This window comes from Brachyhypopomus gauderio, chromosome 11 (assembly GCF_052324685.1).
Source record: "Brachyhypopomus gauderio isolate BG-103 chromosome 11, BGAUD_0.2, whole genome shotgun sequence".
NCBI lineage: Eukaryota > Metazoa > Chordata > Actinopteri > Gymnotiformes > Hypopomidae > Brachyhypopomus > Brachyhypopomus gauderio.
The window spans coordinates 23,894,961-23,905,091 of record NC_135221.1 but is presented as its reverse complement, the minus strand read 5'-3'; the positions used below and the strand labels follow the sequence as shown (position 1 = coordinate 23,905,091).

The window sequence follows — 10,131 nt, the reverse complement described above, 5'->3', positions numbered from 1 at the left end:
CCTGCCAGTGGCGTAAAACGGACAGAAACCTGTGACGCTGTAATTATGCTCATGCAGGTGACGTTATGATGGCACTTTAAGGGCAGGCAAGTTCATCAGTTCATGTGACATAGCAGCAATATGGCAGCAGATGGCAAGGATTTGTGATTTACCATTTACAGCGATATAGACCAACTTGTTAAAGAGAGAGAGAGAGAGAGAGAGAGAGAGAGAGAGGAGAGAGAGAGAGAGAGAGAGAGAGAGAGAGAGAGAGAGAGCGAGAGAATGAACTGCCAACACCTCGGTAATAACTTCACTTTCGAGTCTCCCTTCACTACGCCCCAGCATCGATGGCCATGGCCTTTCCCATAAGACCACATGAGGGGGCACTTCCATCCCAAACAGCTTTAATTACCAATCAGACGTCTCGGACGGGTCGGCACCAGAATAACCTCACAAGTGCCGAACGCAGCTGAAGAAATCCGCCACCATTCAAGGGATTCGGGGGGATTTTTTTTGTCCCTGTGCAATTTTTATTCTTCACCATGATGCTGCTGGTCCGCTCAGTCTCTGCTGTGTTCGATTGCGCCCGGACAGGCTGATGAAATGTGGGGGTTATCTGTACACAGCACACACGTCAATCTTTATCTGCGCGTCCCGATTCGACCTCTCCTGAACTACGGCTGGAGATAAGGCGGGTACGGATGGGCCCCCCTCCCCCTCCATGGGGGCGGACGCTCAGGGATTTGGGAGGATGGAACGATCCCTTTGCTTCCCGTCGAACCCGAGGGTCCGTGTGACGGAGACATGCCGAGGGCACATTCATTATCTTGTGAGCTAAGTGGTGCGATGTGCTCTGGTACGAGTGGGAGGACCACAGCCTTCCACACGTGGCTCTGGTAACTGCAGCCGTGTGTCAAGAGTGTGGGGGAACGGGGGGGGGTGCTGTGAACACATCAGTCCTTCTTTGGGTGCAAATTAATGACGATTCATGAAGAGGAGAACAAACGGTGCACAAACGACAGGGCTCTCCCTTGTTAACCCCCGCCACACGGGCAACACTGGGAAATTCTGCAATGCTAATGAAAAGTTGCGTTGGGAGTGTTTCTCTTTCTTTGAAGTGACTGAGGCCTTTGCACCATACATGGGACTGAAATAATTAAAGCCAGGCACGTTGTCACTGGACTCAAATACGGGCCGCGTACCTGCGGAGACAACGGCAGGAATGACAACAATGAGTCACGGCGGGGGAGGCCGACCCACCTTGGCTCCGGCCAGCAGGCCGAGAGAAATGGCCACCCGCGCCCGCAGGTCGGGCCGATCCTTGGGCCACACGTACGACACCATTGCTGAGAGAATCTTGGCAGAGTTCACTTCACTTAGCTGGGGAAAGACATAGTAAATACATACATAAATATATATTAAAATAATAGACAGTTATCAAAAGCAAAACAATGACCTAGACCCACTAGCAACTCAGGAGTAGGATGAGTAATGGATTATGTGTACAAGAAAAATAATTGCATTATAATTGTTGTAGATCACTGCAGTCAGACTCCAGTCCCCATGACAAATCACAGTTCAAACCCCCCACCAATTTCTCTAAAACTCAGCTCAGCTCACAAATGGCGAGGGTTAGCAGTTAGCTGATCGCTTGGATCAGGCATATTGAGCACTGTAGAGGAGTAACAGTGTGTATGTTTTCCTGAAGTCTCCTCTACAGCAGGATCTAGAAGGACAAATGTTTTATTTCAGGGGTACTTAAATAGAAATGATGACGGGCCACATTTTATTTTTTCAATCACTGAGGGGGCCGGTTACGGGGGGGGGGGGGTAGCGAACGTAAACTGTAGGGGGTGGGGGGGTGGGGAGTCTTGTTGCGAACGCATTTGGGCGTCTGCTACCTGTTTCCCCGGCATCGTCTTGAGATCGCGGTCCGCGATTTCAAAATAAAAGCAGATTGAAAAGCGCAATTGAAAAAAAAATTCCTAAAAAAAAATACTTTTAAAACAGCTCGCGGGCCAGAAATAGATAGCCACTATTTGAGTATGGTGGTTTTATTTATTTATTAACATACACAACCAAAGGTATGGCATCGAATAACGCCTCACTCGTGTGTACAACGAATAACGCCTCACTCGTGTGCACGCCGAATGATGCCTCACTCGTGTGCACGCCGAATGACGCCTCACATGTGTGTACAACGAATAACGTCTCACTCAAGTCAATACTGGAGCTCATCCCCGGAATCATCAGTTAAAGTTCAATATCTATATGAAATATGGAAGGTTTGGTCCAGTAAAGGTTTTCCACTGCTGTGGTATAGCTCTAAATACCAAGCTCAGATCAAAATGACGCTTGTGCATGCCTGACCCAGCAAGATGTGACAGCTGTAGCTGTAGGAGCGGAGCTGGGCATGCTCAGTGCTGCACAACACATCTCAAAGTTTGGGGGGGGGGGTCTTCAGTTGAGTGGGTGCATGGGGTTGTCACCGGCGATGCTGCATCATATGGGCACAGGGCGGCAGCACGAGTGGCCCCTCCAGGTGGCAGCAGAGACGTTGCCTGGCGCCCACGCAGACGCCCCTCCCCCTCCCCCTGCGCGCTGCCGTGCCAACCAGGCTGTTTACTCCGTCAAAACCACCTGCTGCCATGACTGTCTCAAAAACATGAGTAAACTCCTCTAATCCCGTCAATATGGCCACATAAAAATGAAACACTGGCGGAATGACACGGGAAGAGAAATACAATTAAAAATGGCCGACACCCATGCAGGAGGGGCAGGAGAGGGCAGGGGGGAGGGGCAGGAGAGGGCAGGGGGGAGGGGCAGGACAGGGCAGGGGGGAGGGGCAGGACAGGGCAGGGGGGAGGGGCAGGACAGGGCAGGGGGGAGGGGCAGGACAGGGCAGGGGGGAGGGGCAGGACAGGGCAGGGGGGAGGGGCAGGACAGGGCAGGGGGGAGGAGCAGAAGAGGGCAGGGGGGAGGAGCAGGAGAGGGCAGGGGGGAGGAGCAGGAGAGGGCAGGGGGGAGGAGCAGGAGAGGGCAGGGGGGAGGAGCAGGAGAGGGCAGGGGGGAGGAGCAGAAGAGGGCAGGGGGAGGAGCAGGAGAGGGCAGGGGGGAGGAGCAGAAGAGGGCAGGGGGGAGGAACAGAAGAGGGCAGGGGGAGGGGCAGGACAGGGCAGGGGGGAGGAGCAGAAGAGGGCAGGGGGAGGGGCAGGAGAGGGCAGGGGGGAGGAGCAGAAGAGGGCAGGGGGGAGGAGCAGAAGAGGGCAGGGGGAGGGGCAGGGGTCACTGCTCATAGCAGTTTGAGAAGAAATGCAGTTTCCTCCCAGTGCAACATTTCCTCTGTTGTTATGCATAAAGCAGCTCAAATATTGAACTTGGACTATGTGGCGTCTGATCTATTATTCTGTATCATTACCGATTGCCAAGTTCTGACAGAGAATATCAGACCATTTTAGTGCTATAATTGGCTCAGATTTATAGCTTAAGACTCATAAAATCCTTTGTAATTAAAGTGTGTGTGTCCAAGGGTGTATATGGGGTAAAACACAGCCACACAGCTATAGCTCTGAAGAGTTACTGTGAGTGTGAATAACAAGCGTACCACGTTTTTGGGGTCTGCATTCAGCCCCCCCCCTGCATGGCCGTGCCAGCACCATCTCTCCGGAACCTGCAGATGCTGAAAAACCAAACCAAAGAAATGTTAGTCATGTTTCCATCAAGCTACATTTAAAAATGATTAGGGAACACAATTTATGTAGTCCTCTAAGGGTGCGTTACAACAGCATGAATCAGGCATATGGAAAGTGAAACTGTTATGATTGTATAGGCTAAAAGAATGGCTTTAAGTGCTCTGAGTGATCTGTAAGGGCTGCAGGTAGGGGTGGGTGATATGGGAAAAAAAATTGTATCACGATTTTTTTCATAAAATCACGATTTCGATTTTTTATCACAATCTTCCATCCAAAAAAAAAAAAAACAAAAAAAAATTGGGGCTACAAAGCTTTCTTTTTAAGCAGATTTAAATAAATGATATTGCAATTTTCCATGTGCAAACATTGTAAACAAAAAATGCAAACAACACACGTGACACTGTGCCACGTAGGGCTACGCCCCCCTCTCCTAGCTGTCACTCCGGTTTCCCTGTTCCTCATGTCTGTTGTTCCCTGCTCCTTGAGCCCGCCTTGTTGTGTGTTTCTATGGTTTCCCCATGTCTGCCACGCCCATGTCGTTATTGTCTTCACCTGTTTCCATAGTTGCCAGGTTTGCGGTTTTCACGCCAAATTGGGCTTGTTTGAAAATCCAGCCGCAGGTAAAAATTCTGGGGTGGCGGGGTGCGGTTCTTTGGGCTACTTTTGAGTTGGGCCACCACGGGGGTTACAAGTCAACACAAAGAATCGATCGCGATATAATACTTAATCTGTCTCCATTTTAAACACCCCCCCACCCCCCGTCAACTACTTTGGGTTTGGGCTAGTTTAGGCTGCTGAAGGGTGGGTTTTACACTTATTTTGTGTGGGATATTTTTGATGCGTCAGACGTAGGGCGTAGGACTACGCGTAGGGCGTTATTTCAAAATGAGACGCAAGTTCACTCTACAAAACCAGCCGCGCTCGTGTTTACAACCCACAGGCCTTAGAAACCTCCTTCATTCCCTCCTGGAAAATCTGACATGATACTTCAGGATGACCATCATGTTGATGGTGTTGTACAAGAACTTTAAACGTCAATCTTACTTTTGCAGCCTCCAGAATGTGTCGACTGGTGTGGTGTCCTCCTCCACGCACTGCACATGCTGATGTCGGATTTGGACCCAGGAACTAAGGGGGGAAATAAAGTTTGTAATGAAAGGGCCAGAAGAGGAAGAGAGAGGCGGAATGAATGTGGTCTAAAAAACACTGCAGCAGAAAGCCGGTGCAGCGAGAATGGTTGTGTGTTCCACTGTCTGTAGTCCACACATGATTACAGCTGCTTTCACTCCGCATTTAATGCAAGAATTATTCTATTACAGGTTTTCTATTATATGCAAGAGTTTGTTTAAAAATGCAGAGAAGCACTTTTTTTACACAGAGAAAATAATAATAAAAAAGCACACCCTGCTACTTGTATCAAAGTGTTTTTCTTCCCGACTATAGTATGATCAGGTCTGATCAGTTTGGCACTACCCAAGGCACAGTTCAAACGTGGGTATGTAGCCAGATTATCTTTTTCAATCACCTTATGGCACTTGGTCTGAGTACTGCTGAATACTTTACGATATGCATTGTGAGATGCAAGTCACAATATGCATCAATATTTATTTTTTGGTTTTTAAGTTAAAGTCTCATATCCAAGACGGGCATGGCTGGATCCGACGTCTCCTCTCTGCAACGTTCCACAGCTAACTGGGCCAGAGGATGGGAACATGTACAGGGTTTTCCATTTGAAATCAAAACATTACAACTACAAAAACTAAATTAGAATCCTAAAGTATTAATGCATTTGAGACAAAACCCTAGCTGTATCTAAATCCAGGACTCCACAAAAGAAGCTTATTAACAGCTTCACGAATGTGTCATCATCTTCAAATGCCATTTCAGTGTATGCAAATTAGTCATTCCAACTGAGTATCTAAATATCCATTCCCATAATGATAAAACCAATAACACTGGCCTTACATGATTAGCTAATCAGGCAACCATAAGCGTGTGCATTAATGTACTTACACTGTATAAAAGGAATATTTCAACATGTCTACCCATCTACAACACCCATAGCATATGGGCAGATATGTTTTTTCTATAATTAGAAAATAATTAAAATATATATATTAGCTCAAATTACACTAAAATAGAGGCCAAAGGACAGTGTGTAGTGATTTGTTTTTGTATACTTTTATATAACTTTCAAAAGGCATAAAGCTATTCTATTCACATCAATTACCCTTCCCCTGAGGTTCTGTGGTATCCATGTGTGATTCAGCACAACTGTGTCTGCTTTGAATTGAATGACAGTAGACTAGTAACATAATTCATTACCACACATTCTTCCTTCTGGAAAAGATGAACTAGACCTAATCCCTTATTAAAACAAATACTGATGTATACAGACTTACAGATGTGACTGAAGGTTTCATGAAATTGTTACATGACTGAATTCAACAACTGTCCTTACATGGAAAAAAACACTAAAATAATCCTTTAATCCTGCATTCTGCTCTGCATGCATAAAGTGTGTGAAAATGTGTAGAGAATGTAATATACCCAGTAACTGGTCTATAGAGTCTGCATCACACTTACTGTGCCTCCTACATGTCATTTTCTTTATAGGTATTTTGCACTAAACATTTTTCTTCAAAATTTGATCATTGAAAATTTTCCAACACTGTGGATTATTCTGCATATGGCATTCCCCTGCCTCAAACGCCTGTGTGAGTTAACACAACATGGATTCAGAAAACAAAGACGCTTTAGAATACCAAATTACTAATATTTACTCATTCAATTACTTAGATTTGAATAACAACAAACAAATAAACTAAGTATATAAATGTTTAAGGCCAGTTCTACAGGCTTCACCAGGTCATCTTCCTTAAATGTCTGCATAGCTTTCCCAGAGAAATAGGGGATTTAATCTCCTGCCCAGTTTGTCTCTTAGCATTTCTACGGTAATGTGTTCTAGAAACCACACAGTCAGGTCATTAGTTTGAGAAGACCTTCACATTTATTCCTCACCAGAAAGTCCTCGCCCAACTTTGAAGTGTTTCAGGTCATTATCCTACTGAAGAAAGTAAAACTGCTGGCTGGTTATATTCCCCATTGGACTGCATGTCTTTAAGTTATACTGAAGCAGACATGGACTAGGTAAATATCACAAACCGCCTCTCCAGATCACAAAACATTACTGTGCTTTCACACGACTACTCATCCTCTCTACCTTACACAAACAATACAGCCGGACAAAAGCATTTCATGGGAGACCACCATGCAGGCCCTGTAGCCTGGGCTGAATGGCTGGGCAGCTCATTCATTCCTCTTTCTCTTGGTCTGTTCCATCTCTTCTGAACAGTGGAAGATAAAACATGTATAAAACATGTATACCTCCAGTGGGAATTATCTGTGCTTGTACTTCAAAAGCAGTTAATCACTGTTTCTACAGATAAATGGACTAGTTCTGATTCTGAGGTCACCTATGAGGTCATTGGCTTGTCAGACCTTTTTTGTGTAAGAACTCATTACTGATTTTTTTTAATCATCAGAAGGTCTTGGCCACAGTTGTTACTCACTTACTAATTGTTACAGAGATTCTAAAAGTTCAAGTAATTTGTCTTAAAATTAACCCCTAACTTAATGCATTTGTAGACAGCCATTTATCTTTGGATATCTGTTTCTTTTTTTCCTTCTTACATTCAGGAACGACAAACTACCAATAATGCTAGCTATATTTATTTTAAGCACAAAACCTTTGCCTGTTAACAATGACCACTGAAAAAAGGTTAATTGGATAACCTACTAGTTAACTTAACTTCAAATACACTTTTGCCATAACACTGACATGACTTTAAACTAAAATTCTTGTTTCTTTAGGTAACCATCTCTTTGAAATAAATAAAATTTCCACTTTCATTTTGAAATGTAAATTATAAATACAATATTTTAATATTATTATTATTATTAGTTGAATTTTATAAATGGAGATCATGTATGCAAGTATAAAATTTGGCTAGTGCAGACTAAATAAAAAGGACCCATCATGCCAATGCATGCTAAAGAATTCAGTTTGGTATGTTTGTGGACAACTACCCACAAACAACTGACAAATTTTGAAATGGTTATAAATATGGAAAAACCCACTCTCAATATCAAGGCTTCGAAAAGAGGTAATTTCAAAAGGTACACAATGTCTAAAACTACTGGTTATATTCTTGGATATCTCAGTGTTGCCAAAGTTCTAAACTGTTTGACAATTTATATTGCTTATGAAACACAGACATGCCACTTGTTACTCAGCTGTTAACAGCCATCATGCTTTTTGGCTAAATAATGGTGCGAGGAGGGAGGGATTGCTTTTTCAACCTTATCTCTCTGCACAAGTTGCAAAACCTGACAAACATTTGCTTTGACAGCTGTCATCATGTGACAACGTAACAATGATATGATTGGCTAGGACTTCATATTCTCTGAAAAGCAGATTAAGCCTAAATGTAACAACCACCACTTCCTCATGTGAATCCATGAAAGCCTTAGTATCTCATCATAACTTAATATCTCATAATAATGACTTAGTATCTCATAATAATGACAGTATTACGAGATAGTATGTCATAACAGGATATTAAGTCCATAACGAGACAGTATGATACCAAGTAGTGCCACATTATTACGAGACAGTACGAGATAATTGAGATTAACCTTTTTTCTTCCAAGTGTAATAAATGGTCTTCCATATTAATGAGTTGAACAGTGAATCACATCTAAAATAAAAGATGAATTTTTTTCTATATGCAAAGGCAACATACATCTGATGCACTATAACTTTGATATATGTCGATATATTTTACTTCAGAATTAAAACACTCCTGAAACACGTTGTACACGTCTTGAATTCCAACGGGACGTCCAGAGATAATAATGTTAATGCTAATAATGTTCCTGGGTAACCCGAATACTGTGCCTTCGTGTTTTAACCCTAACAAATCTAATACCTGTCGAATGTGCCAGAACACCGAGACATGAAGGACGAGTTCAGCCCATCCACCTTCACCTGTCATGATGAACATTAGTGAAGACACACCAGAAAGTGACATCCTCAAACACTAACCACCGCTCTACGGCTCTGACAACCTGAATTCTCACAATAGTGTAATTTTAATTATACACTTAAAATGAGATAGTGGAGGTATAGTGAAGTTAGTGAAGTTAGTTAGTGGAGTTATAGTGAAGTTAGTTAGTGGAGTTATAGTGAAGTTAGTTAGTGGAGTTATAGTGAAGTTAGTTAGTGGAGTTATAGTGAAGTTAGTGGAGTTATAGTGAAGTTGGTCAAGTTAGTGAGCAAGTTAGTGAAGTTATAGTGGAGTTAGTTAGTGGAGTTATAGTGAAGTTAGTTAGTGGAGTTATAGTGAAGTTAGTTAGTGGAGTTATAGTGAAGTTAGTTAGTGGAGTTATAGTGAAGTTGGTCAAGTTAGTGAACGAGTTAGTGAAGTTATAGTGGAGTTAGTGGAGTTATAGTGAAGTTAGTGGAGTTATAGTGAAGTTAGTTAGTGGAGTTATAGTGAAGTTAGTTAGTGGAGTTATAGTGGAGTTAGTTAGTGGAGTTATAGTGAAGTTGGTCAAGTTAGTGAGCGAGTTAGTGAAGTTATAGTGGAGTTAGTTAGTGGAGTCAGTGAAGTGAGTTAGCGAGTTCGCTACAAACACCTCACACCAAAACGCTCGAGCTAACGCGCTAGCACTCAAGCTAACTGAACTGTAGCGGCGGAGGAGCGTCGCCTCAGGGCCGCCGAGCCGCTTCACACGCGGCGTGTCCTCACGGTACCGCCTGAAGACGACCGGACCGGACCGGACCGGACCGACCTCACGGTGGAGAGGACCAGGAATATACCCGGAGTCTGGGTCTACTTCACCTACAGCTAACCTAGCCATGTAGCCCCGTCAGCTAGCCTAGCCTAGCCCGGCTCCTCCAGCCCGGCTACCCCAGCCCGGCTACCGCAGCCCGGCTACCGCAGCCCGGCTCCCCCAGCCCGGCTACCCCAGCCCGGCTCCTCCAGCCCGGCTACCCCAGCCCGGCTCCTCCAGCCCGGCTCCACCTGAGCAGGCCGACACCTCAGCCGCAGCGTACCTGAGCAGCGCCGCGTTGTTTCCTTTTAATTCCTCCGGGTTCAGTAGTATTATTGCGGCTCCACACAGGAGGAGCGCCGGGGCGCTGGAGCAGACGCACTAGTGTCCGCCTGTGGACGCGGAGCCCGCAGTGCGAGGGTAGCAGGAGCGGCGCCATGATGGACCTGCAGCGGGACGAGCACGCGTGGAGTCGGGCAGAGTGACCCTGCTGACACACACACACACACACACACACACACACACACACACACACACACACACACACACACACACACACACACACACACACACACACACACACACACACACACACACAGCTGTATTATGAAGTATTGAG

The 10,131-nt window shown here is 44.9% G+C and overlaps 1 protein-coding gene across 1 annotated transcript in view; it reads right to left on the bottom strand.

Moving 5' to 3' along the window:
* abcb7 (ATP-binding cassette, sub-family B (MDR/TAP), member 7) overlaps positions 1–10,118 on the bottom strand; it is a 28,606-nt gene extending 18,488 nt beyond the window's left edge. The window contains exons 1-4 of the mRNA XM_077022807.1: positions 9,796–10,118; positions 4,719–4,802; positions 3,587–3,661; positions 1,243–1,362 (exon numbers count right to left, since the gene is read on the bottom strand). Of these exons, the coding sequence (XP_076878922.1) occupies positions 1,243–1,362; positions 3,587–3,661; positions 4,719–4,802; positions 9,796–9,951 (435 nt within the window). The 5' untranslated portion in view covers positions 9,952–10,118. The remainder of the gene's footprint in view (positions 1–1,242; positions 1,363–3,586; positions 3,662–4,718; positions 4,803–9,795) is intronic.
* Positions 10,119–10,131: the final 13 nt, after the last annotated feature.